This window comes from Vipera berus, assembly GCF_964194415.1.
Source record: "Vipera berus genome assembly, chromosome: 6".
In the NCBI taxonomy this organism is placed as follows: domain Eukaryota; kingdom Metazoa; phylum Chordata; class Lepidosauria; order Squamata; family Viperidae; genus Vipera; species Vipera berus.
Window position 1 is genome coordinate 82278821 of NC_138208.1, and position 25919 is coordinate 82304739.

The following is a 25919-nucleotide window of genomic DNA, read 5'->3' on the forward strand; positions in this document are numbered from 1 at the left end:
ATATAAATGGAATTAAAATAAAAATAAAAATAAAATAAATTTAATCTATTTTTGACTTTTGTATGTCATATTTTAATTGCCCTGTACACCGCCCTGAGTCCCTCGGGAGAAGGGCGGTATATACATTTAATAAATAAATAAATAAATAACTCCCAGAATTCCTCGGCCAGCAAGCCTGGCTGAGGAATTCTGGTAGTTGAAGTCCACAAGTCATAAAAGGGCCAAGTTTGAAGATCCCTGGGTTAAGGTATTAGGACAGAAATCAGGAGACTTGAGTTCTAGTCCCACCTTAACCATGAAAACCAGCTCTTGGTGACCTTGGACCAGTCACCCTCTCTCAGCCCAACTCACCTCACAGGGTTGTTGTGGGTAAAGTAGGAGGAAAAAGCAGCATTAGATATGTTTACCACCTAAAATTGTTTACAAAACAAATAGTAAAGGCAAGCTATAAAATCAATCGCTCGATAAGGCATTATACGATCAGTTGACACAATGAACATGACTTTGGGTAAACTCTGGGAGACAGTCAAGGACAGAGAGGCCTGGTGTGCTAGGGTCCACGTGGTCAGAAAAGAGTCGGACACAACTTAATGACTGAACCACAACAGCAACATGATCATTTCGGTGCTTAGAGAACTGTCTGAAATATGTTTCAGTTTTGAAAAGACTTAACTAGCAGTAATTAAGTCCATAGTTAGCAAAATCAGAGTTCCTCATAATGGATGAACCTTGGATATACAATATTTCTCAGCCTACAGTCTCTAAGAGGATGAAAACCCCTTCATTTGTCTCGAATTTGTCTTGAATCTCTGATGCAACCTGAAGATGGAGCACCAATTTAGTTTTAGGACAGGGCGTCTTCCAACTTGGCCCTTTTATGACTTGTGGACTTCAACAAGTCATAAAAGGGCCAGGTTTGAAGACCCCTGTTTTAGGAAATGGATTTTAAAAAAAGTTGATTATGTATTATCAAGTTCGTGTTGGTTCTTCATGAGAGCTTTTCTTCAAGAAAGATAGACCCCCATTCTGGTCCTTCTGGTCTTCCAACAATGCATCCATGGTCACTCTAATTGAATCCATCCACCTTGCTGCTGCTTGTCCTTCCTTTCTTTCTTTTCTTCCACTTTCCCTACCCTTACAACTTTCTCCAGAGAGCTCAGTCTTCCCATAACAAATCCAAACCCCGATCATTTTGAACCTTTTGATCATTTGTTTTGAATGAAAATGTTGGGTTTTGTTCAACCATCCGTTTTCTTAGCTGTCCATGGCACGTTCAGGAGTCTTCTCCAACACCAATTTTCAAAATCATTTTGATACTTTTTCCGCCCAACTTCTTAAAAATCCAACTTGTGCTTCCATACAGCATCACAGGGAGTATCATTGCCTGAACGATTCTGACCTTTCGGAAACAGGATAAGGCAATCGAAATATTTGGACCATTAAGTTATACGTCTGATCTAAGGCAAAATATGATAGGTCTGGTTGTAACTCAGCCTGTTGCATGAATGCAGCGAATGTGGTCTGCTTGGCAACCCGCAGCTTAACATCAAATGTGAGAGGGAAAACAAGATTGATGGTATCCTTGTTTTAATAATTAAATCAATTCAACCATCATCTCTTTCTTTTCTACTAGAACACTTAATCAGTGGAACAATCTGCCTCCAGAAGTTGTGAATGATCCAACACTGGAAGTTTTTAAGAAGAGACTGGACAGCCATTTGTCTGAGATGGTATAGGTTCTCCTGCTTAAGTAAGGGGCTGGACTAGAAGACCTCCAAGGTCCCTTCCAGCTCTATTCTATTCTATTCTATTCTATTCTATTCTATTCTATTCTATTCTACATTCTATTCTATTTTATTCTCTGTTCTATTCTACATTCTATTCTATTCTCTATTCTTTTCCATTCTATTCCATATTCTATTCTATCCATCCTATCCTATCCTATCCTATCCTATTCTCTATCCTATCCTATCCTATCCTATCCTATCCTCTATCCTATCCTATCCTATTCTCTATCCTATCCTATCTTATCCTATCCTATTCTCTATCCTATCCTATCCTATTCTCTATCCTATCCTATTCTCTATTCTATCCTATTCTGTTCTATCCTATCCTATCCTATCCTATTCTCTATTCTATCCTATCCTATCCTATCCTATATTCTATCCTATCCTATTCTATTCTCTATCCTATCCTATCCCATCCTATTCTCTATTCTATCCTATCCTATCCTATTCTATTCTTGATCTCTCTCTCTCTCTCTGTGTGTGTGTGTGTTTGTGTGTGTGTGTGTGTGTGTGTGTGTGTGTGTGTGAGAGAGAGAGAGAGAGAGAGAGAGAGAGAGAGAGAGAGAGAGAGAGAGAGAGAGAGAGAGAGAGAGAGAGAGAGAGAGAATCTTTGTGCATAAAAGCCAGGTTTGTGAATCACGTTAAATTACAGCCTATTCTTCCTCGCCAGCTGGAGTCGACTTGCCAACGAAGGAGACGCTCGATGGTTTTGGCAGCCACGTGAAACCTCTCTCAACGTTCCTCCTTCCTTCAATTCGCTTTGCAACAGCGGGCCAATGAGAGCCTCCGAAAGTTCTTCTTATTCTTCTTATTCTTATTTTCTCCGCCCCGCGTCTTGCTGCCCCTAGCGGCGCTTCGGAGGAGGTGCCGTTTCCTGCCGGTGATGCAATAAATCCGAGCTGGGGTTCTGCTGTCCGCTGCGAGGAAGCTTCATTCGCGGCTGCAACGTGTCTGATCAACGGCTGCTTTTGCTCCGGTCCTCAAGGCTGCTGAGCAACCGGAGGTGGTGAGGGGAAAGGAGGGCTTTCTTCTTCCAGTTGCAGCGGTGCAGCCGTGTAGAGATCCGTCAAGAAGAGGGGGGGAAAAAAAGAGAGAGAGAGATCTCCCACCATCTCTCTTTGCCTGCCTGGAGAAATCGGAGTGGATTTGGCTGTCAAGATGAAGGTACTGGAAGAATGTCGAAGGGGAAACACTGGCTAGAGATGCTGGCGGGTGCAAGCCATCTGCCCCCCCCCATTCACAAAGCGGGGTGGGGTGGGGAAGCCAGCTTCCACTTGCAAATAATAACAGTATAAAAAAAGCGAATCGCGCTTCTAGTTTAGGCGCATCTTTGGTAAATGCACCATTGCTGCGTCCTGCACGCTTCTATAGCATCCATAGAGACAAGGGTGGAAAAGACGGAATAAAAATAGGGGGGGGGGAAATATTGCTGTCGATCGGTTGATTTCCCTCTCCCCCCCCGCCCTTTCTTTCGTGGATTGGGGGCATTGTTCTTGTTGTTTAATAAAAGCATACGGCGTGTGGGTTTGGGATGGATTAAGCAGAGTTTTAACTCCATATGGTGGGCAAGACACAAAATATTTGTGCGTTTCCATAGGCACGTTTGTACGCTTAAGGGCTGCTCACCACCCCCTTATCGAGTACAGATCTTGCTTCTGGATAGGCAATTCAGTTGGCAGGGGGAGGGGAGAGATTTATTCTTTTGCAAGTATGAAGATGGATTTCTGGATTTTGCCATTTTTGCTTGGTCTTTGGGATGCAACATTTTAAGGGCTCGGGCCGTTTATTTATAGCATCTTGCTTTGCAATCCATTTCCAGTTCCAAATCAGGTCAATCGAGAGCAACTGAGCCACTGACAATGGGCAAAATCAGAGGGAATGGAAGATGGGGGATTGAGTTCCTCTCTCCTGTCATGAGATATTGCAAGTATTTCCCCCCCCCCATCGCCGCCGCCTTCCTTTTCTCTGGAAATTGAGTTTTTTGAGTTGAATAAGAATGGTTCCAGATGTTTGTGTGGGGCTTTCTCTCCCCCACACACACACACACTTATTTCTGCAGAAGAACATCTCCACAGACCCTCCTTGTTTGTAGTATTTGGTAACTCTTTGCAGGAAAGTCCACCCTGGTTAGTCCATTTGCTATACCCTAGAAAAGTTTGGGAGGAATTGCTAGGAAGATTTCAGCAAAAGAGATGAGAGGCAAAGCCTATGGACCTCCCAGTTGTCATATAGATTGCTAGTGGAAAAAATAGTGAGTTGTTCGTTGTTGAAACCCCTGGCCAAACAGAATTTGCTGTAATTGTAAAAATGTCCTTGGCTCGTGTTACTGCAGCTGCTCCTGAACTGGCCTCATTTTGCTACTTGACAAATCTAATATAGCCTGGGTGCCCACAGCTGTTTGACATTGATGAAGAGGCCAACCATCCACCCCTGATTTATGTCTGATCCAGGAAAATAAAAACTGCTAAATTCTTCAGTAGCTACTCGAGATCGTAGGGGACAGATGCCAACTGGAGTGCGATCCTCACAGGAACGAAGAAGGGAGACGAATAGAAAACTGGTGGTGGAGAACGTCCCTGTTGGGATTCTGTTCCAGTTGTGCTGTCTTTCAAGATTTATTTACAGGAAGCCCTTGACTTACACCCATTCATTTAGTCCAGGGGTAGGCAAGCTTGGCTCTTTTATGACTCGTGGACTTCAACTCCCAGAATTCCTGAGCCAGCCACGCTGAGGGGAAAGGGAGAGGTTTCCTAGCTGAGCCATGCTGGCTCAGGAATTCTGGGAGTTGAAGTCCACGAGTCATAAAAGAGCCAAGGTTGCCTAACCCCTGATTTAGTGACTGTTTGAAATTACGATGGCTTTGAAAAAAGTAATTTATGGCAGTTTTTTTACACCTATGACCGTTGCAGCATCCCCATAATCACATGATCAAAATTTGAACACATGGTATTGGGCATGCATTTATGATGGTCGTAGTGTCCCGGGGTCATGCAATCACCTTTTGTGACCTACTGACAAGTGAAGTCAATGTGGAAGCCAGATTTGCCTAATGGCCATGTTACTAACTTAACAACTGCAGTGATCACTTTAGCAATTGGGAAGAGGAAGGCCATAAAATGGAGCAAAGTTCACTTAAGGACTGTCTCGCTTAGCTCAGTGTGGCCGTAAGCAGAGGGCTACCTATGATTATTAAATTTGGAGACTGCCCATCTCACCTACAGAGCAACTCTGGATGGTATGCAATTCAAACATGAAAGATGGGCAGCTAATATGTGTTATAAATAAATAAAAAACATGTCAACATTGTAAACCACTTGGAGGCGGTTAAAAGAAGAAATGAAATAATTGCAGTTAGAAAAGACAGGGGGAGGGTCTTCAAGGTGTTAAACAACCCCAGGGTGGTGTGTTCCTCTGTGGGCCCTAAGTGATTTGGCTGAGCCAAGTCTGCATACTTATTTATGTAGATGCACGTTCTGTAGGCTTTCCATTGTTCTGAATATCTCAGTCAGCATTCCATGACTGCAGATGGTTATTTATTATTGGGTCATTTGGGGTTATTTTTCTTGGTTTAGGGTGACACGACACCCCCCCCCCTCCCAATCTCTTTCTACCTTTCTGGCATTTTCCCCCAAGCTTGCTGCTTTCTGATTTGTACTTTGGGGACTTTCCGCAAACTTCCTGTCTCCGCACAGCTCAACCGTGGTGCCAGTTGAGCTACATAAGCACTTTATGAATCAGCTCAGTGTTAGTTTTAGTCGTGGGGCTAAGGCACCGTTTGTTGAAATGCTGTTTGTGGAACAACCACCGTGTGGGCTGGGTTTCGACCATCTGCACAAATTGTCCCTTGCGAAGTAGGGTGGATGGGTCACACGCAGAAGCGAATTTGAACGAAGCACAGAACAGGCTTTCTGGGACATGTACATTGTCCGACCTGCTTGACGATAAGAACTGAATGTTTTTCAGGGTGGGTGGGTGATATGAGAAGCTAAGATTGATTGGTGTATGGATGGCAGGCCATGACATGTTAAATGCGTTTTTGCTTTCCATCACCAACCATCTGGTCTTTTGAAAAGTGTAGAGAACCACAGGGGGGGAAAATGGAGGTTTACTTGAAGAGGCTGCTAATCTGGTTTTTCAAGCCTTTCCTGGTTTTGGGATGGTCCCTATGAAGATGCTTTGTCTTCTTCTGACTCTCTATTATTGCCAATAAAGGTAAATATTTGTAGTTCAGAGTTGAAATGAGGGGTCCTTGATGCTTTCTGAGCTGGGTTGTTTTCTTGCAGACGTTTCATTACCCGACTAGGTAACATCATCAGTGTTAGTGATCCGTGCTAGCACTGATGATATTACCTAGTCAGGTAATGAAACATCTGCAAGAAAACAACCCAGCTCAGAGAGCACGACGGACCTCTCATCGCCCTTATTGAGACAGAGAAATTCCATCAGGTTTTGGAATATCAAGAGAATTCCAGGATGTGGGTCCTAGACCTTTAGCAAAGCTGGTGTAATGTATTTGCTGGTGACCACCAGCCTTCTCACTGAGGATGGGTGATAGTTTCCAAAAAGTCTTCAAAGGTATCCCCAAGATGAGTTCATTGCAGTAATTCAGTCTAGATGGAATGAAGGCATGTATAGCTGTGGCCAAATCTGCCGTGGGCATGAATGGATGCTGTCCTAACTCATCCTTCATTTTAACTCACCCGGGAGAGAATCAAATCAGGAAAACCTACTGTGGGATAGAAGGGGTAAATTGAGAATAAGGCTGTTCAAGGAAGGCAACAATGAGGACGTTCTCTTAGGTATTTCTACTCATGACCTCTTTGGGGCATCCCTAGATCAAGGGTAGGCAACCTTGGCTCTTTTATGACTCGTGGACTTCAACTCCACAAGTCATAAAGTCCACGAGTCATAAAAGAGCCAAAGTTGCCTACCCCTGCCCTAGATAAAAACAAACCCAGAATAGGAACTTTCGTTTGCTTGTTTAGATCAGGGTGAGATTTATGCTGATGAGTTTTATCTCCAAACAATCTTGGCTCCCATCATCAGTCCTCAGATATGACAACTACAAGCAGTTCTCGACTTACCATCATTCGTTTATAGTGACTGTTCAAAGTTGAAACAGCCCTGCAAAAGTGACTTATGACCATTTTCCATACTTCCAAGCGTTGCAGCATCCTTGTCACGTGATCAAAATTCAGACGCTTGGCAACTGGCATGTATAGATGACAGCTGCAGTGTCAAGGTCAGTGTCTTGAGACCTTCTGACAAAACAAGTCAATGGGGAAGCCAGATTCATTTAACAACCATGCTGTTGACTTAACAACTGCAGTGATCCACTTAACAATGGAAGCAAGAATGGTCGTAAAATGGGGCAAAGCTCATTAACAACTGTCTTGCTTAGCAGAAATTTGGGGCTCAATTGTGGTCGTAAGTCAAGGACTACCTGGATGACCCCAACACCCTATTGCAGGTTACAGATCCCCTATTACTGATTAGATTGTAGCAGACCTATGGGAGGTTGCAGCGTTGACTGGATCACTTAGGACTACATGATGCCGTAAACAGTCAATCAAAGATTAACCACTTGATGATAATGATGTTTATGTTCAGGTGCATGAAATAAAAGAGCAAGGAGAACAGTGTAATTATGCGTATGGGAAGCCATAAGTAGCAATAGCAAGAATGAGATCAAAGGGAAGATTAAAATTAAGGATAAACATTGCTGCATTGTATGTTCCTGGTAAGAGTTCACTCATGTCTAATTCAGGATACTGTGCTTCATTCCATTTCCTCTCCAAGCTGGTTTCCATTTCCATTTGGTTTTTAACACAACATCAAAACAGCATTCTACACAGACAGAAAAATATCCACCATCCTAAGAAACCCCAAGGACATAATTGGGTTAGAAAACCAAGGAGTATACGAAATCCCATGCACCACCTGCCCCACCACATACATCGGACAGACCAACAGAAGAATAAGTGCACGCATTGAAGAGCACAAAAACTCACTCAGAAAGGGAGAACAAACTTCATCCCTGGTCCAACACTTTGAAGCCACGGGACATGAAATTGATTTTAAAAAAACCAAAACTATCGCCAAAATTGAACATTTTAACAACAGAATAATCAGAGAAGCCATTGAGATAGAAAAACGCCCCCGCCAGCATGAATAAACGAGATGATACCTCTCGCCTACCAGCCATTTGGAAACCCGCCTTGATTGACAGACGAGGCCCAACCACCAAGAATGATACCAGACCCAAACTCATGATAACATCACATGACATCACCACCACACAACCATGCAAAAAGCAAATCCGAACCCACAATGATAACGAGGCACAACCACAAAACAGAAACCTAACTACAGCTGCAACATCAGCCACTTTAAACCCCTCCAAACCACACAATAAGCAAACTGACACCCACTATAAAAACATGGCACCACCACAAACACGAAGCCGAACAAAAGCAGCACAACTCACCAGCTCAGGTCTGGAGCTGGCAGCTGAGACCAGCCCATCCACTCAGAACACCCCCCCCCACCCAATCAGAACACACCCACCATTCAAAACACACTCCCACCCAATCAGAACACACTTGGTCCCCCACCCAATCAGAGCACACCTCCACAGAACACACCCCCTCTGGCAGTTTAAAAAAGAGGAACAAACAGCCATATATATATATATATGGATCCTTGGTTTTTCGGGTTTTTCCCCGCGTAGAACTAAAGGTGTAGGCGCAACGTTTCGACGGAATCCCATCCGTCATCATCAGGCTTTAGCTTCCTTCTTCTGGGAGAAGCATGTGACAGCCACATGCTTCTCCCAGAAGAAGGAAGCTAAAGCCACCAGCCTGATGATGACGGATGGGATTCCGTCGAAACGTTGCGCCTACACCTTTAGTTCTACGCGGGGAAAAACCCGAATAACCAAAGATCCATATATATATATATATATATATATATATATATATATATATATATATATATATATATATATATATATATATATATATATATATATATATATGTTGTTGTTGTTGTTTGTGAAGTCTGTTGTTGTTGTTGTTTGTGAAGTCGTGTCCGACCCATCACAGACAACGTTCCTACAGGCCTTCCTGTCCTCTACCATCTTCTGGAGTCCATTGAAGTTCACGCCTACTGCTTCAGTGACTCCATCCAGCCACCTCCTTCTCTGTCGTCCCCTTCTTCTCTTGCCCTCAACCTTTCCCAGCATTAGGCTCTTCTCCAGTGAGTTCTTCCTTCTCATTAGATGGCCAAAGTATTTAAGTTTCAGCTTCAGGATCTGGCCTTCTAAAGAGCAGTCAGGGTTGATCTCCTCTAGGACTGACTGGTTTGATTGCCTTGCAGTCCAAGGGACCTGCGTGTCTGTGTGTGTGTGTGTCTGTCTGTCTGTCTGTCTGTCTGTCTGTCTGTCTCTGTCTCTGTCTCTGTGTGTCTGTGTCTGTGTGTGACTTTGTTAGTTTGTTGGGACACGCTCTTTTTAAAAAATGTAATTTGAAGTGAAATTTTAATTTGGTCTAGAGGGGGAAACCTTTTGTCAAGTATTAGTTTCACCACTGAAAATTCTCCCCTATGCTGGGAAAAGAGAGTTTGGTCACATGGGACCGTTAACTCTAGCACTGGATCTCAAGCGTACCCGTTGTCCTTTAGAAAGGATCTAGAGAAATTGGAAGATGTTCATAAAAGACTGATCGGCAGACTGGCCCTATGGAGGGAGATGAGAGGACGGGGCAGACGTAGTCCTGAGGAAAGGTATAGCCCTGGAGAGCAAGAGTAGAACATAAATGGAGTTTTCTGATGCTTCTGGAGGGAATAATGAGGTTAAGGTAACAAGGAGGGAGATTCTGCTAGAAAAACGCTCAATGAGATGCCTTCCAGTGGACTGTTGGCAAGGTCAGTTCTTAAATTTGATGGTCCTCATGAATTACTATTTCTCATGGCAATATTCCCAGAGCATCTCACGGCCCACATGCAAAATCACTATACAGGTAGTCCTCAACAGTTTATTTAGTGACCATTCAAAGTGACTGCTTTGTACCAGCCTACGTGAGTCTTTCTTGTTAGGCTCACAAGGAGAAACCCCTCTTCCAAGAAACAGGCAGAAACCGCAAGAAATAACCAATCCTTTTTATTCTCACAGACCTGAGTCAATGTCCAAGGCAAACAAACACAGTCCACAGAAACTTGATCCTCAACACGAACGGTTGCCTTTGGCAACCAGCACCTCCCACACCTTCCCTTTGATAATTCAGCCAAGGCGTGGCTTCCTAATGCCTTCTCCTTTGCCTTTGGAGCCGCCCCATTGCATTCCTCTGTCCTACTCACTTCTCTTACCTGTGCTTTCGTGCATCCGGAATTTGTCCCAACTATTCTGCATCACTGTCCAACTCAGGCTCCCAGCACAGCTGTGTCTCAGCCTGAGCGCGAGCAGAGGGGCCAGGCTCCTCATCCGACTGTAAGTCTTGGAGCTTCTCAGAGCCTTCTTCTGACTCTAATGTCACTCCAGGCCCCTCCTCATCATCATCTGATTCCTCAGACTCAGCTACCACATCCACTGGCTGGTGAGGAATCACAACAGTGACAACGGCGCTGAAAAGAGTGACTTATGACCATTTTGTAGCGTCCCCCTGGTCATGTGATCCAAATTCAGATGCTTGGCAACTGATTCATATTTATGATGGTGGCAGTATCCCAGGGTCATGTGATCCCCTTTTGTGACCTTCTGACAAGCAAAATCACTTAAAGATTCACTTTAACAGCCATGTTACTACCTTAACTGCAGTGACTCACTTAGCAACTGTGGCAAGAAAGAACATGAAATAGGGGAAAAAATCACTTAATAACTGCCTCACTTAGCAACAGAAAATTTGGGCTCAATTGTGGTGGTAACTGAAGGACCACCTGTATGGTTTACACAGCCCCGATATGAATAAAAAAGGTAAAGGTAAAGGTTGCTAGTCATTTCCGACTCTAGGGGCTGGTGCTCATCTCCGTTTCAAAGCCGAAGAGCCAGCCCTTCTCCGAGGACGTCTCCATGGTCATGTGGCTGGCATGACTAGACGCCAAAGGCGCACGGAGCGCTGTTACCTTCCCACCGAAGTGGTCCCTATTTTTCTACTTGCATTTTTACGTGCTTTCGAACTGCTAGGTTGGCAGAAGCTGGCACGAGTAACAGGCACTCACTCTGTTACGCGGCACTCGGGATTCGACCCGCCAAACTGCCGACCTTCCGATCGACAAGTTCAGCGTCCTAACCCACTGAGCCACCACGTCCCTTTCCCAATATGAATAGAACATGGCAAAAGAGATTGACTCCAGGATGGCGAGTGAGGGAGATGAATCTATACTCTCCCCTTGTTTACTCAATCTGTAGTTTTTACTTGAGGGAGGAGAACGGAACGTGTATTAAGGGAAGCTGGGTTAGAAGAAGATGAGTGTGGTTTTCAAATTGGAGGGAGACAACTTGTTCCTTGGATCACTGGGGGAATAAGTTGATTGATGTGCTTCCATGACTTTGTCCCTAAATGACGACTTTTTTTAAAAAAAAAGTTTTATTGGTTTTCCAGTTTAACACCCAAATATTTAGAAAGCATCATGGTGACTGGGTAATCAAAAGTTCAGTAACAGAGTTTTTAGTACATAATTCAGGTTACATTGTCAAAACATCCTTCTCTATTTCCCTTAACATTTAATACAACATGCTTAAACTAGTAAGAATAACATGGTCAGTTAAAAGAGTTGTCATTCCAATTTTAATCATACACATCCATGTCCTGTTTTTAAATTTTACCTAATTTTTAATTTTGGTTATAGTATTCGAGTTTAGCCTTTAACATCCAAAATAACATCCGCAACCCAAATTTCCCTTATTTCACTACGCCAAAAATTGTAACCTCTAAAATATACACAGTACCTATATGGGTAAACTCTACCTATATTTCATAAATATTTTCTACTTCTCATCCTGATACATCACACGACTTTGATATAAGTGGGATTTCCCCATTGGAAGACAGAACCGGGGAAGGTCTTCTCAACTCCTACTCCCACTTTTATTTGGATGTTGTTGGAAGATCCTAGGTGAGCCTTTGATTTGAAGGAACAGGGCAAGTTGTTTTGAGGAGAAATATCTCAGGCTATTGGGCAGTGGAACAGATTGCCTTTTACAGCTAATTCTTGAGTTGTGATCATAATGGAGCTTGGCTATGGGACAGTTCTTTTTTTCCCCTGAATAAATCTTTATTTACATTTCATGTTAAAAACACACCATACACCAACAAAGACAAAAAAAAAACATTTACAATATACAGAAAACGAAGAAATCGAAAAATTGAAAACCATTTCAAAAATTTCAAGTTATATTTACTTCTAAACTAACAATTATATTCCACTCATTAAGTCTCTTATAACTATCCAACTCCAAAGCTTATTCATTAACAAAAACTATATCACTTCATTTTTGACCAACCTCCAAGCCACCCTCATTTCTTTAATCTTTTATCCATCCAAATATACCATTTATTCCATGATAGAAATGCTGGTGTCTCTTCTTTACCCTTCAACTTCTTGGTCAATATGTCTGCTTCTGCACAATCAAGTATTCTCCTAATTATAGCTTCATCCGGTGGGGTATAATTTGCCTTCCAAAATTGAGCATACCCAATCCTCGCCGCCATTAAGATATGTAAAACTAAATACCATATTCCCCTCTTAATATTTGCTATGGGACAGTTCTAATGACAGATGATGATGACGGAATGATGATGACGGAAGCTCTCACAAGGTCTTCAGTCTCCTCTCCTCCAATAATAAACAGGAACATGACCCCAGAAAATAGGATTTATCTGAACAAAATCTCTCATGCCTTTCAGCCAACTTACTGCTATAAATTGAATTTTATCTACATTCCAACGTCCCTTGAAATTGATTGCTTTCACTCATCGCATATCTATTAAGAATCTAGGTTACTGGGTTTGAATGAAGGGCAATCGTCCAATAAACCATTTTAGTGTTAGAGATTAAATTAATGTTTTCCTAAGGGTTTCTGTTATAACTATTGCCAGATGCTGCCAAACGGGGAAATAAATTAGCTTTGGTTTTTTTAACCATCAGGGCTCACTGCTGCTGCTTAAACTCAAGATTTTCTCTTCCAGGACATTAAAGAATATAGTACAGTAGTTTACACTGTGTTATAAACCAATCCTGGTGCATCAATTTCTTCTAGACCCTTCCTTCCTTCCTTCCTTCCTTCCTTCCTTCCTTCCTTCCTTCCTTCCTTCCTTCCTTCCTTCCTTCCTTCCTTCCTTCCTTCCTTCCTTCCTCCCTCCCTCCCTCCCTCCCTCCCTCCCTCCCTCTCTCCCTCTGTCCCTGGAATAAGTGTTGATTTTTTTCTTTCTTATGTAATAGTTCTTCTGGTATTTGAGAAAGGCTATTGTATTTCTGCTCAATCTTGGATTTTTTTCAGGTCTGAAGGTAGCCAGTTTTCTCAGTGCCCTCTTGTAAGGTCGGTTGCATCTTCTGGTTTGATCAAGGTTACCAGTACGAAACCCTCTTTGGTGCATTTGTGAAGTTGTCTCATAGGTATCAATTGCCGTCTGCTACACTAGAAGCAAGTATCGTTGTTAAAGATCTCCCGTAGGCATCGATTACCTGTTGCTACACTAAAGCAGGGCTTTTCAACCAGTAGTACGGGTACCACCTGTGGTACATTGGCACCTAGCAGGTGGTATGCAACCATTCTAGAAAATTGGTAGCGGGGGAGGGGAATGAGCTGAACCGGTGGCAGCACCGCACAAGCTGGAGCGAGAGACGGCTGGAGCTGCAGGGCTGTCAGGGCTCAGCGGAAGCACCAGGATCAGCGCCAGGCTCCAGATGGAGCTTGGCGCTGATCCTGGCGCTTTTGCTGAGCCCAGAAGAAGCGCCGATCAGCTGGAATGTTGCAGCATCTCCAGGGTCTTGTGATTTACATTCAGATGCTGGGCAACTGATTCATATTTATGACGGTCACAGTGTCCCAGGGTCATGTGAAGTGACCACCCAGCAGACGGGGGGGAATAAAAACCAAACACACACAGCCTTGTAAGTGTTCTCTTGCTGTTTGCTGCTGCGGTGTTGTGAGTCGGTTTGCTTGTGAAGCTTGTTCACTTCAGGATCTTCTTCCTCCGAAGATTCCCCTAAGCGTTTGGCATCCTCGTGGTGGACTGTGTCTTCGTGTTTCATTGTCTTGGCGGTCTGGACCATTTGGACTACACCCCCGGCAGCTTCGTCTGCCATAACTTCGTCTTGAGCTTCTGAGAATGTTAAGTTCGGTCTGGCAAAAAGTCTCTGTTGGAGTGTTCGGTTCCGCAGGTTCCACAGATGAGCTGGTCTTGCAGTCGCTCTTCTAGGTTTGAAAATTTACAAAGGCGTGTGGCCTGCCTCAAGGCTGCAATGAATTCCGATGCAGATTTGCCGGGTTGCTGTACTTGCTGATCAATAGCGCCAGGCTATTTCTGACATCTTGGGCTGAAAATGTTCAGCCAGCTTTTTCTTGAGGTCTGCATAGGAAATCGATTCTAGCGGTGTCGGAGGGAAGAGGTTTTTGAAGGTGGCTGGGCCACACACGTAGAGCAGCATTGCGGCCTTCAGCCCATCTTCAGCGATTTGGTTTGCCCGGAGGTAGTTTTCTACCTGAGACAAGTAAGAAGGCCATCCCTCTGGGTGCTTGACGTCGAATTCGCGAAGTCTTCCGACCTTCAGCATTCTGTCTTCGGCTGGTTCCTGTGGTTTTCAATCCTGCTTCCCAAGCCCCAGGGAGTGAATCCACTAAGCACGAGGTCGCTAGTGTGGCTTGCTAGCCGACCGTAGTGGGGGAGGAATGCCTTTTCCCTCCAGGCGTGAGCTGCCTCTCCCCTAGTGGACTTCAGCTCTTTTTGGGAAGCAGGATCCCACCTTCGTCGCCAGTGTTATGTGGCGGGTTCTTCGCGCAGGAAAGAAGATGAGGCAAGTGAGTTGAACAAGGCTCATGGTTTATTGCTTGCAGGATCTGAACTGGAATTGGGTTGCAACTAGCAGCAATTTATAGCCTAGCCCTTAGGTGGCAGCCAATAGGTTTAAAGCAACCATTGCCACCTAGGGACAGCCAATAGCAGCACTGGAGACCTGGAGTCTGGGTTGCTGGAGAGCCGTTAGCTGCTCCAGGTAACCACGTGGTATTACAAGTGAGCCCAATACATAACACACCCCACCCCACCCCCACCGCCAATCCTCAACAGAAATGCTCACAACAATGAAAACCTCGGACAGGAGGAAGAGCGCCACCGGGCAGGCAGGCAGGTGTCTTGCTCAGTTGTGGCTTGGGGGGCACTTTTTTCAGTGCCATTGTAACTTCGAACAGTCACTAAGCGAACTGCTGTAAGTTGAGGACTACCTGTACTTCATCACATTTTTCCTTTTTTTGTGGGGGGGGGGTCATCAAGTTTTTGACACCTTGCTAGGCGACTGGTGGTACTCAGATGTTGCCATATCCTAAATGGGTGGAAAGGTTGAAAAGCCCTGCATTAAAGAGAAGTATGTATCATTTTGGACTGGAGATGCTAAGGATTGCCCTTGCATGCCCATGTCTATGTTACAGTCTTGGGATGGTTATGCCAATCCCTGGTCTTCTCATTGCAGTCTGCTTTATCATTAGGAAGTGTAGCTTTGAGAGAATGAATCGAACTGTCAGGTTCGATCCGGTAATCGGTTTGGATCAATGGCAGCTCTCCATCACACAGCTTCTTACAATTCACGCTTAGTTTGCTTGGCTGCACAAGCTGCCCAGTTTGGAATGCCCGTCAATCTGGTCCTTGCTGGCTGTGACAGCTTTGTTGCAAATAACACACACAGGCACAAGAAGTTTTGCTATCTTGGGCAATTACTGATGAAATCTTTTGTGCTCAGAGAATGTTTAACGTTCAGGTCCACTTCCACATGGAAATACCTGGACTTCCTCTATGGCGGTTTCTCCATTACAGCTAGTCCTCAACCTACGACCACAATGGAGCCCAAAATTTCTGTTGCTAGGCAAGACAATGTTTATGGGAGTTTTGCCACAGTTTTTTTTTATTAAAGAGTTTTACAAAAACAAGATTTTACAATATATCCCCAAATCCCCCCCACCCCAAACCCGCCCACTTCCCCCCCACTTCCCAGAGCTAAATACAGGATTATAGTTACAGTAATCATATTCTAAATAAAAATTATGCATAATATACAATTAACCAAATTCATAATGTGCTTTAACTCCCCTTTAACATAACTACAAACAAAGTACCAATAACAATATCCCACTAAAATCTACTCATAAGCTAAATGGAACTTTTTAGTCCCATATTTATTCTGAATATAATCTATCCATCTCCTCCAAACTGAAATATATCTTTCTTGTGAATGATCTTTCAAATAAGCAGAAATCTTAGACATTTCTGCAAGATTCGAAACTTTAAACACCCATTCTTCTATAGTAGGCAAACTATCCTTCTTCCAATATTGTCCCACCAGTAACCGTGCTGCTGTTATCATATTCAACATCAAGTTAGTTTCTTTAACATCACAATCTACAACACTACCCAATAAAAACAATTGCGGAGAAAACTTTATCTTTCTCTTAAAAATCTTTTGAATGTTCCACCAAATTTTAATCCAAAAAGCTTTTATATTTCTACAAGTCCGCCACATATGAAAATAGGTGGCTTCTAAACTACCACATCTCCAACATTTAGACTGTAAATTAGGATACATGTTAGACAACTTCTTGGGATCTAGATGCCATCTATAAAACATTTTATAAAAATTTTCTCTTAAGTTTTGAGCCTGAGTAAATTTAACATTTCTGACCCAAATTATCTCCCAAGTGTCCAACGAGATTGGTTCCTGAATATTTTGTGCCCACTTTATCATACAGTCTTTAACCAATTCCGTTTCCGAATCCAATTCAATTAAAGCATTATATATCCTCTTTATATGTGCACAATTTAAATAACACACACAGGTACAAGAGGTTTTGCTATCTTGGGCAATTACTGATGAAATCTTTTGTGCTCAGAGAATGTTTAACGTTCAGGTCCACTTCCACATGGAAATACCTGGACTTCCTCTATGGCGGTTTCTCCATTACAGCTAGTCCTCAACCTACGACCACAATGGAGCCCAAACTTTCTGTTGCTAGGCAAGACAATGTTTATGGGAGTTTTGCCACAGTTGTTAAGTGAACGATTGCAGTTGTTCAGTTAGGAACATGGTGGCTGTGAATCTGGCTTCTCCACTGATACTGCTTGCCAGAAGGCCGCTAAAGGTAATCATGATATGACCCATGTCATAAATATAAGTCAGTTGCCGAGAGTCTAATTTTCATCACGTGACCCTGGGGATGCTGCCATGGTCGTAAATGTGAAAAATGATCATAAGTCATTTTTTTTAGTGCAGTTTTAATTTCAAATGGTCACTAAATGAATTGTTATTAAGTTGAGAACTACCTGTACCAAGTTCTAATGTCTTCTCAAATCACCCGACTATCATTGTGCCAAGATAAAAGTATAGATAATACTTACTTAATGACCACAATAGGGAGCAGCAACTCTGTCAGTAAGGGATGTGGTTGTTAAGTACGACACCGCATGTCCACAACTTATGATTTCACTGCTGGCTTCTTCATTGGGTCTGCCTGTTGGAAATCATCTGTTAAGTGTGCAAAAAGCCAACACAGTGCTAGGCAGCCTTAAAAGAGACTTTACAATGCCTCGGTAAGATCCCACTTGGAATACTGCATCCAGTTTTGGTCACCACAACATAAAAAAGATGTTGAGACCCTAGAAAGAGTCCAGAGAAGAGCAACAAAGATGATTAGGGGACTGGAGGCTAAAACATACAGGGAACGATTGCTGGAATTGGGTATGTCCAGTTTAATGAAGAGAAGGATGAGGGGTGACATGATAGCAGTCTTCCAATATCTGAATGTCTGCCACAAAGAAGATGGGGTCGACCTCTTCTCCAAAGCACCTGAAGGCAAGTCAAGAAGCAATGGATGGAAACTAACCAAAGAGAGAAGCCACCTAGAACTAAGGAGAAACTTCCTGACAGTTAGAACAATTAACCAGTGGAACAACTTGCCTCCAGAAGTGGTGAATGTTCCAACACTGGAACATTCCTGCCTGAGCAGGGGGTTGGACTAGAAAACCTCCAAGGTCCCTTCCAACTCTTCTGTTATTTTGTTCTATCTAACGGCAATTGCAGGACTCTGTGATGGTCATAAACTCCAACCAGTTGCAGGCCCTCCATCTCTATTTAATAGAATTCTTTGTTTGCCGATCATGCACAAAGAGAGAATTATCGGTGTAGAGGAAACAGGATTTATACACTGTCACCCATGACAAACAATGCGACAGTTAAAATATGGAATGAAAACCAGATCTAACATCTGAGTCAGTAGAAGCTCTGTTCTCTGGATCACCAGGGCGAAAGGGGTTTATCTGGCCATTCAGTTCTTTTTCCCACCTCCACTGTCCCCGGCGGTCACAAAGGAAGTGACTCTAGGAAGAGATGAGATCGCTCTGAGAACCACAATGGGTGAGGTTGTATAGTTTTGGAAAATAAGCCAGTAACTCTTGTTTGAACAGATACCAACAGCCTCTTTTCCAGTCAAAAACAAAAGAACGGTCTTCAGTGTGTACAGATCAAAAGTTGGTGATGGTGACTTCCCATATTGCTACAAACCATAAGGTGGTTGGTGGGGAATGGGCTTTGCTTGTTGAACTGAATCATTGCGAAGGCAAATATACATGTCCAAAGATCGTGTTGCAGGATCCAATCTGAGTCGGTCACTGGGACCAAAACTTTATTCTTCCAAGCTTTTGGGCTCAGGTTGGAACCCATCTTGAGGGAACGTCTTTCTCTTCCTCTCCAGATATTCTAAAGACATTCTGAAGAGTTCCCTGAGAATGGGCTCCAGCATGGCCCCAAAAGCTTTAGTCCCACTGACAGACTCAGATTGGATCCTGAATCATTGTGGTTTGTTAACTATGGCCTAAGATAGCCTACGTTGGACCATAAAAAAGGCTGAGCGCCAAAGAATTGAGGCCTTTGAACTATGGTGCTGGAGAAGACTCCTGCCAGTCCCTTGGACTGCAAGGCGATCAAACCGGACAGTCCTAGAGGTGATCAACCCTGACTGCTCTTTAGAAGGCCAGATCCTGAAGCTAAAACTCAAATACTTTGGCCACCTAATGAGAAGGAAGGACTCCCTGGAGAAGAGCCTAATCCTGGGAAAGATTGAGGGCAATAGAAGAAGGGGACGACAGAGAATGAGGTGGCTGGATGGAGTCACCGAAGCAGTAGGCGTGAGCTTCAATGGACTCCAGAAGATGGTAGAGGACAGGAAGGCCTGGAGGAACATTGTCCATAGGGTCGCAATGGGTTGGACACGACTTCGCAGCTAACAACAACAAAGATAGCCTAACCTGTCAACTGATTTGGGACTATTTGGTTGCATCCAGACTGAGGATTATTAATTTTAATGAAAAACAGGCAGAAGTTGTTATAAGCAAATCATTAATTCAGCCAACCATAATTTGGCAAGCCACACAGCATATTATACTATGGTGGGCTTAAACACAGCTTATAAAAGAAAGTACAGTTGCACACTGATCCCTCAACTCTAGCTTAGAAGTTGGATGGTGCTCAGGTTATGCAGCAAATGAGCACATGGTATGAACTCTGACAATGAATGTGAGTCAGGTTTAATACTTCAGAAGTCAACTGGCAAGGGAATCCCAGATACAATTTCCATTAGGTACCAAGTTCATTGGATTAACCGCTCATTTAGCCCACACCCAATGCTTCTTCTGATTCTCAAACAGACATGGTGGGATACACATAAATGAATTAAATAAATAAAATACAACCTGATATATTTTCACATTGAATTCTGGGGGTTAATCCATTTCTCAGCTTATACACTTGGTTCAGTCACGGGCTAACGAAATGACCTGATTTGTGCAATTAACCAAGCCACAAGAAACCAGCCAAGGTAAAGAAAGAAAGAAAGAAAGAAATAACCATGGTTAAAATGCCACCATTAGGATTTAGCTGACCTGCTTCAGTGTGTTACGTGAACACAGCTAATCTCTCTGCGTTTCCTTCTCTGGGCAGATGGTCAGTCCTCATGTGAAGTGGATCAAAGGGGGTGTGTGTGAAAGCCCTAATAAGCAGGCATATACATAGAATGAAGGCTACTGCTAAGCTTGTAAGCCGCCCTGAGTCTTCGGAGAAGGGCGGGATATGAGCCTTGGTGGAGCAGTGGGCTAATGCCTCCTTAAGTAATACCAGCTGCCTGCAATTAGTGCAGGTTCGAGTCCCACCAGGCTCAAGGTTGACTCAGCCTTCCATCCTTCCGAGGTAGGTAAAATGAGGACCCAGATTGTTGGGGGCAATTAAGCTGACTTTGTAATAATGCCGCTTGGGGTGTGTGTGAAAGCCCTAATAAGCAGGCATATACATAGAATGAAGGCTACTGCTAAGTTTGTAAAGCCGCCCTGAGTCTTCGGAGAAGGGCGGGATATAAATGGAATTAAAATAAAATAAATAAATAAATATAAATGGAATTAAAATAAAAATAAAAAAATAAAAATTTATTTTTAAGAAGGTTGTGTCGTTTGTAGAGAATTTGCAAGGAAGGGAAGGCACCAAAGAGCCAAAGAAATGCAAAATTATCTGGAGAGTATTAAGAAGGACATATAAGGAGGCTTTTAAGAAGAGACTGGACAGCCGTTTATCCAAAATGATATAAGGTCTCCTGCTTGAACAACGGGTTGGAGAAGAAGACCTCCAAGGTCACTTCCAACTCTGTTCTTTTTTCAATTCTTCTGTAGTTCTGTAATTCAAGGATTAGATATGAATAGTCAGTTAGCACAATTTGTCCACTGACTGTCTGGAATCCCGTCTCTCTTCCCTGGAGCAATGACATTGTCCAGATTCTTTTTAGCCTTACAAAATCCCTGGAGAGAGCAATACTTAGTCTAAAGTTACCTAGTGAGGCTTATGGCCATGTTGGAATTTGATCTTGCCTCTTTCTAGTTGCAATCTGGGAACACTGAATTTCTTGCCTCCTCTACCAGGAATGTGATCTTGTAAAATTACTCTTTCAATCCTAAATTACAGGGGAGGATATGCATTGCTATGATAACAAATTAATCTGGAAACCCTCCATCTGCAAACAACAATCCTTTTTTTCTTTTTTTTTCTTTTTCCTTTCTATTACTTTCCAGGCTGGATGTGCTTTAGTATTCTGGATAATCATTCCGATGCTTTGAAAGATTTAAGATTGGCCTAATTCTATAATCCATTCTTGCCATTTTTAACAAAATGGGGTAGAAGAGGAAAGGAGGGGCGATGAGGCAATGCGTTTATTTGCTTTGGATGGTGCTCTGTGCCAGGGATAACCTGAGCAGGTAGCACATGGGAACATTTGATTCCACACAGGTCTTCTGTGTCCCCTCCCTCTCCCTCCCTCCCTCTCTGTCTCTCTCTCTCCTTCCCTCCCTCCCTCCCTCCCTCCCTCCCATCCATCACACAAGATTCAGGCAAAATAAAGGCTTTTCCTGTCCTTGAGGATTCTGCTGATTTGCAGGAGGCCTTATAACATGGTGAGGCTTCGATAGCTGAGCTGATCAAATCTGGACTTCCTTTCAGCTCCACCGCAGTAGCGTTTGATGGCAGATTGTGCTCTACAATTTGCAGAGTGAGAGGTTTTTTTGATGAACAGGAGCTCCTACCTCCTTCCAGCTCTGGGATTCTTCTTTCCCCCCTGTCATGTACTGGGCTTTTGGAGGGAATACCACATGGGTTATTGGAGCAGCTAACGGCTCTCCAGCAACCCAGACTACCAGTCTCCTGTGCTGCAATTGGCTATCCCCAGGCGGCAATGGTTGATTCAAACCAATTGGCTGCCACCTAGGGGCTAGACTATTTATTGCAGCTGGTTGCAGCCATTTCCCTCAGTCCAGTCACAGCACGAAATAAACTATGAGTTACTTGTACTCTGTTCGCGTCTTCATTCCTGCGTCAAAGAACCCGCTATTTAACACCCCCTGTAACTGCTATGGGCTGGACATTCCCTACCCTCTGCCTAAACATAAAATCTCAGGAAATACTTTAGACCCTTCAATAAAACAGAATATCGGTTGCTGTTGAGTCTAAGAACCAAGGATGACACGTAGAGTTACTTCCATATAATTACTTCATTGCTTACCTACAGACAGATTCTTGCCAGACTAAAAGCAACTATCTGCATAGCTATAGATGTACTCTGTGAACTGCCAAAGGGGTGCCATTTCAGCCCTTTTCCTGTCTACCGCACAGTCCAAGCTCTGCTACCTCTTTGCCCTCTGGAGGCAGGCTCTCCCTCCTGGGATTCCAGACTACATTCCACCACAGTAGCTCAGGGTTGACTCATGGAGTCTTTGATGCTCTCTGAGCTTGGTTGTTTGCTTGCAGATGTTTCCTTATCCCACTAGGTAACATTGTCAGTGCTGGTGAAGTGGGGTTTTTCTCCCTGTTTATATATAGCAGCTTGCCCCGACAGTGTTGGTAGGAGCGGGGTTTTATATTTATATAATACCCTAATCAAGGATCTACCAAGGAGAAAATCACCTGCCCACCAGCACTAGCAGGGCAAAGTACTGTATATAAACAGGGGGTAAACCCTACACTCAGTAGCACTGATGACATTACCTAGTCTGGTCATGAAATGTCCACAGGTGAACAACCAAGTTCAGACCGCACCAAGGTCTCCACTTTGGATTGTCCTCTCTGAGTTGGCAGGAGCTTTTAATCCACTCAGTGCAGTTGTGTTTACTATGGCACACTGTCTTGGAGTCTCCTTTGTGTTATTATTTTGTCTGTTGCATCATTTTTTTCCCTCCTCCACAGACTTCACACCAGGGCTCAAGGAAAATATATCTGGGTCTTTCTTAGTCTCTTCAGATCCCCTTCCAAAAGGTCACAAGGAGTTACAAGCTTGTTCAGCCAGAGTTAAAAATAGCCCTGCGTGACTCATCTATTCGGCAAACATATCTGCTTGAGAATCTGTGGTGGATTATTATTGTAATTGTTATTATTATTAGAAGACATAAATGCAACCCTGAAACCCAGATGGTGTGATTGTTCTTTTTAATCCCTCATAGCTTCCCTTTAGAAGCGGAGATACTGCTACAGCGATCAAGGAAATTTCGTAGTCAGGTCGACATGTTGTGCTAAGCCACTGTCTGTTTTAACCATAGTCTACAAGGGAATTTCGTAGTCAGGTCGACATGTTGTGCTAAGCCACTGTCTGTTTTAACCATAGTCTACTGAATAAGCAATAAAGGCCACATTTATTTAACACACGAAGCCCAATAAAAGGAACTCCTGTATATTGTGAGTAAAGCAATTCTCGGACTGCCAAGATTGTACAGTTAATCCTCGACTTACAACCGCAATGAAGCCCAACATTTCTGAGGCTGAGACCTTTGTTAAGCAATTTTTTGCCTCAGTTTATGACTTTACTTACCACAGCTGTGAAGCTAATCACTGCAGTTGTTAAGTTAGTAACGTGGTTGCTAAGTGAATCTGCCTTTCTTATTGATTTTGCTTGTCAGAAGGTCGCAAAAAGTGATGACATGACCCCAGGACACTGGAACTGTCATAAGTATGAACCAATTGCCAAGCGCCCAAATTTTGATCACGTGACCATAGGGATGCTACAACAGTCATAAATCTGTAAGACAGTCATAAGTCAGTTTTTTTCAGTGCCATTGTAACTTCAAAAGTTGCTAAATGAACTGTTGTAAGTCGAGGGCTACCTATACTGCAATGCTGGGTGAGCAGGGTCAATTTTTCAGAGTCTGGGGAAGGAATTGAAACAAGCTTGAAAGAAGCTAGCCTGACAAACGTGGCTTGCTTTAACAGAACTTGATTAAATAACATTACTGATGCATTAATACTTGACTGGAAGACAAGCATAAATTTTACGGGGTGACAGTAGGGTTGTTGTTGTTGTTGTTAGTTGCGAAGTCGTGTCCGACCCATCGCGACCCCATGGACAATGTTCCTCCAGGCCTTCCTGTCCTCTACCATCTTCTGGAGTCCATTTAAGCTCACGCCTACTGCTTCAGTGACTCCATCCAGCCACCTCGTTCTCTGCCGTCCCCTTCTTCTCTTGCCCTCAACCTTTCCCAGCATTAGGCTCTTCTCCAGTGAGTCCTTCCTTCTCATTAGGTGACCAAAGTATCAACTTCAGGATCTGGCCTTCTAAAGAGCAGTCAGGGTTGTCAAACTGCTGGCCCTTGAGCCGGATGCGTCATGGCGAAACTGCACCTACCCCATTGCTGGCAATGGAAAAAAAGTCATGATACATCTTGACACATCACGTGACATTGAGAGTTTGACACCCCTGCCTTAAGGTGTCTCAATGGTGCGTTTTTGGAAAATGAGGACAGAAATAGAGAAAGTAATGCTGCAGAACGATTGGAGCCTTATCAAGCATGTAGCAAACCAAGAATTTCACACTATTTGCTGAAGTTGGGGGAGAGAAGTTAGAAGTGAATTATTTGGTTTTTTTTAAAAAAACAAAATAAAAGCGGCATGCCTATTTTAGAACTTAAATCATAGCATTCAAGAGTTTTGCCATCATAAACCAGACTACTACAGTACTCAATATACAGTAAGGGACAGCCCAGATTCCACCTGCCTCAGTATTAAAAATGCTGACTGAAAAGTGATGCTATAATCAGATATCTGTAGGTTTATAATTAAAAAAACAAGATGGTAGCCATAATGGTGTGATCATTATCATTTTTGGTCACACTATTTTGGATACTTCTGTCTGTAATGTTGTCTGCACAGGACCATTCTGTTTATTAACATTTAGTTGAGATTGATTGTGCTAGAACTTGGTATCCTGGGTCCTCTGGCTCAAGAGATCAACCTTGACTTTCTTCTCTATAGTTCTTCAGGAACTTGCAGGCAAGGTTCATACATCAAAACAGCTTACACCAGTTTAATAATGCTAAGTTTGAATTGTTCCAAGCTTGTTATTTCTTTTTGTGTTGTCCTTTTAGCCTTGCACAAAGACAGAAACTCAACTACGTTGAGTTGGAAACCTAGCTGGAGGTTTTATGAGTCAGGTAGTCCTCAACTAACAACTAACAACATTTCATTTAATGACCTTTCGAGGTAGCAACAGCCCTGAAAAAAGCAACCTATGACCATTTTTCACACATATGACTGTTCCAACCTCTGAATGACCCTGTGATCAAAATTCAGTTGCTTAGCAACTGAATTGTATTTATGACGGTTGCAGTGTCCCTGGATAATGTGATCACGTTTTGCAAACTTCTGACAAGAAAAGTCAATGGGGAAGCCAGTTTCGCTCAATTAACAACTGTAGTGACTCGCTTAAGAATTGTGGCAAGAAACATCGTAAAACGGAACAAAACTCACTGAACAAGCATCTTGCTTAGCACTGGAAATATTGCGCTCAATTGTCGTCATAGAGGGATCTCAGAGTCCTAGTAGACAATCACTTCAATATGAGCCAGCAGTGTGCTGCAGCTGCCAAAAAAGCCAACACAGTGCTAGGCTGCATTAACAGAGGGATAGAATCAAGATCAAGTGAAGTACTAATACCACTTCACAATGCCTTGGTAAGGCCACACCTGGAATACTGCATCCAGTTTTGGTCACCACGATGTAAAAAAGATGCTGAGACTCTAGAAAGGGTACAGAGAAGGGCAACAAAGATGATTGGGGGACTGGAGGCTAAAACATATAGGGAACGGTTGCTGGAATTGGGTATGTATAGTTTAACGAAGAGAAGGGTGAGGGATGACATGATAGCAGTGTTCCAATATCTCAGGGGCTGCCACAAAGAAGAGGGAGCCAGGCTGTTCTCCAGAGCATCTGAAAGCAGGACAAGAAGCAACAGATGAAAACTAGTCAAGGAGAGAAGCAACCTAGAACTAAGGAGAAACTTCCTGACAGTTAGAACAATTAACCAGTGGAACAACCTGCCTCCAGAAGTGGTGAATGCTCCAACACTGGAAGTTTTTA

General features: G+C 43.3%; 1 protein-coding gene across 1 annotated transcript in view; it reads left to right on the plus strand.

Moving 5' to 3' along the window:
* The first annotated feature begins 2882 nt into the window (after positions 1–2882).
* The window catches only part of BCAT1 (branched chain amino acid transaminase 1), a 55188-nt gene continuing 32151 nt past the window's right edge, over positions 2883–25919 (plus strand). Inside the window, exon 1 of the mRNA XM_081330576.1 lies at positions 2883–2951. Within this exon, the coding sequence (XP_081186702.1) occupies positions 2946–2951 (6 nt within the window). The 5' untranslated portion in view covers positions 2883–2945. The remainder of the gene's footprint in view (positions 2952–25919) is intronic.